This window comes from Phyllobates terribilis, unplaced genomic scaffold, assembly GCF_046119375.1.
Source record: "Phyllobates terribilis strain yellow unplaced genomic scaffold, ASM4611937v1 Scaffold_9__5_contigs__length_417890890, whole genome shotgun sequence".
NCBI lineage: Eukaryota > Metazoa > Chordata > Amphibia > Anura > Dendrobatidae > Phyllobates > Phyllobates terribilis.
Window position 1 is genome coordinate 402,533,298 of NW_027362769.1, and position 3,157 is coordinate 402,536,454.

A 3,157-nucleotide genomic window follows, 5' to 3' on the forward strand; every position below is an offset into this window, starting at 1 on the left:
TGTATTTTGACAGTTTTTCTGCATTGTATGGTGGCCCTGGACTATGTACTGAGCTTTATGGTGGTCTCCGCTATTGTTCTTGACCCTCAGAGTTCATGGTCTTGATTCTGTCCTGCGCTCAGAGGTTTTCCTTGGTGAGAGCGGAATAAGCTGCTGCCGGAGACCTCTGGTGACCACTTGTCTACAAGATGGACAAAAGTGTAAGGAGGTGAAATCTGATGGTAGCTTTGGCTAACAATAGGCTAATGTTTATGAAGGTCGTTGAGTTTCTGTATGTCTTACCAGTACATGGGCTGATTCCCTGGTCACTGAAACCTCTGCTGCAAAGAACAGTCAACGTCCTGGAGCAACGAGACAGAAGAAGACTTGATACTAATCCGAGATCCAACTTACATCCTCTCAATTAGCAGAAAACAGTTTGAGATAATCTGGATACTTATTGGCCATAACTAAGCCACCCTCTCTGTTTCTGGTCTACTTTTCACCCATCATTGGTGGTTCGAGTGCTACTAGGCATCAAAACATGTGACGACGTCATGACATGCGTTGTCCCATACGGTCAAATCGCCCAACGCCTTCCCATGCCGGAAACATCTTCTAAGAGTGAAGAAAAGACTGAAGATTGAGCAAACAGAAGACCGGAGGGAAGCTGTGACCACAGGAGGAGAGGTGAAGATGATGGTTTAATGTTTCTAACCCTTTTCAGGTCCATCTGGCTAATACTCTATGGGATGGAAGACCTCGGAGCAGAATAAACAGCTTTTATTACCTAGAATCCAATCAAATTTCCTAAATAAATTGCAATGTCAGCAGATTCACTCATTTCCAGCCATGACCCAGCTGCACCAATGATCCCAATGTAACCTGGTTATTTTTCATTGATTTATTCCGATATATTAGTATTTTCTGCAGATCATTCCATGAAATGACTTAATTTTTATCCTTAAATAACTTTATAGGGCAATTAACTGCAAGTCATTTATTTCTGACTGAGAGGGATTTCTAATAATATCTCATGATGGGTTCATTGCACAAGGGGAAATTGTTGAAGCTATATAATCCGCCACCGGAATTTTACAATTTTCAAAAATGTATTTAAATTGCATTAAAATTGAAAAGTAAAGAACACACACAAGGTGTGACACCTTACGCGTTTCGGGCGATAATGTCCTTACTCATTGGCATTGATTTTTATAAATCTGGTGCCGGCATCGGCTTTTCCTTGAATCTATGGATATTTCTTACTGTATTTGGAGAGCTGATGGCCTTTCTTTCCTTTTTCCCTTGCATTGCACAAGGAAACCCCCACCTCAGTAGACCTTTGCCGGCTTGTTTCAGTTTTGAGTTACCGGTGATCATAATTAAAGCTTGAATTGCCGGATACAAAACTACAAAATACCCAGAAAACATCATTAAAATATCAATAAAGTTGAATGATCTCATCAAAATAAAGATTGAAAAGGCATGAAATCCAGTGTGAGCAGTCACCAGAAGCACCATGGTCTTGACCGCTGTGATATGAGCCTGGGTCTGAGGACGAGAAGAGATGACATTTTTTGTGTTCATCCTCTTCATGTGTTTCCACAGCGAGCTTATGGTCAGTCCTATAGGAATCAGCGTTAACATGAGGGGAAGACCACACCCTAAGTATGCCGTTATTAGATAGGGAGGTGATATTATAAGTAAGGTATTCTCCTCACTGGAATGTAATGTTGCATTTCCAATAGTTTCTCTTTTGATGTAAATGTTCCAAAATGATGGAAGAGCGATGATCAAAGATTCAATGGTGGACACAACCATGAGCTTTGGGAGAAGTTTAGATATCTTAATCTTTATCTTCAAAAGAAGACCTCCAGAGAAACGGACAATTCTCATGTAATAGTAGACGGAGAGCCAACCAGTCAGCCATATGTTACAGGAAATTAAAAATATTAAGAAGTCTAGGATTTTCAGATGAATCGGATCAGCACTGTCAAAAAAAGATGTCGCAAGGGAAATTACATCAAAACAAAGGAGATGCTCCAGCACAGCGTTTATCAAAGCCATAAAACTGAGAATCTGATCCGGTAGACTTAGGTGAAGACCTCGACCCCAGTCCATCAGGTTAATGTACACAATCCATGAGTTACAGCCGACCCCGAGGACTATGGCAGCTACACCTACCAACATGTTTATTATTGAAAAAGCCAAACTTTGCAGCATATTCTTTTTCACCAGTTTTCACTTACACTGGATTACGACAAGTGGGTTGTGCAGAGCAATTATGCCTTTTATGGCTCTTGTAAGCTCAATGCAAACCAGATGATTAGGTTTCTCTTGCTATTTTTCTTGTCACCATATCGTCTCCTGATTCTCCAGATTTGCATTGACTTCTGATTTGCATTGTAACGAGGGATTATACAGCACAGTGGCTCCAAAAATAGGACTTTTAGATGATTTTTTTTTTCCTGTAGCTCTTCGTGACATTTTTCCAGACTCATAACAAACTGTTAAAAAATCATTGGACCATTAAGCAAATACATAAACAGTCATTGTAACAAGCTAAAATATTATTTTATGAAGGAAAGGTCCACAACACCTGTTCTCATGCTGATAACCAAACCAGTATTGACTTTGAGTAGCTTGGTCTTGTCATGGGCAAAACCAAATGACCAGACATAAGATTGTTCTCTAAGTCATTGTAACAAAAGCATCTTTTCTATACGACGGAGTACAATGCAGTTTCTGTATGTTTGCCAGGTGGGATTGGTTTCATCTCTTACTTATAACTGCTGGAAAACAGGGATTAGTCTAATCTGTCTTTAGCTAAGGAGCAGCTTTGTGTAGACGAAACCCACCCAAAGGCTCTACCTGCCATGGAGACGAGGCATGATAAGCCAAGCCATGTTTTTAATATCTGTCAAATGTACAAGATGGAAAGGGAACATAGAAAGTTCTTTAAGACTAAACGATGACCTTATGGCTAGTAGGTCGTGACCATTTTATTGCGTTACTTTAGACAAGTAGTTTCCAACAGTTGAGTAACGACAACTCCCGACATTCTCGGAGGTGAAATAAGTAATTCCGAGGGACAAAATTATACATGTATGAACTTCATTCTTTATTCAGATTAGCTTTATATCTTCATATATATGTTACAAGCATGGCAAAATTTAAA

At 39.7% G+C, this 3,157-nt stretch overlaps 1 protein-coding gene across 1 annotated transcript; it reads right to left on the minus strand.

Moving 5' to 3' along the window:
* Positions 1-1,191: 1,191 nt before the first annotated feature.
* On the minus strand, positions 1,192-2,169 carry LOC141161441 (taste receptor type 2 member 140-like). Its single transcript, XM_073646250.1, has one exon. It carries the CDS (start codon positions 2,167-2,169, stop codon positions 1,192-1,194), a length of 978 nt encoding a protein of 325 aa, XP_073502351.1.
* Positions 2,170-3,157: the final 988 nt, after the last annotated feature.

What these genes read in the sequence shown, in the direction of transcription:
- LOC141161441 (XM_073646250.1), bottom strand. Translation starts at nt 2,169, where the DNA reads ATGTTGGTAGGTGTAGCTGCCATAGTCCTCGGGGTCGGCTGTAACTCA.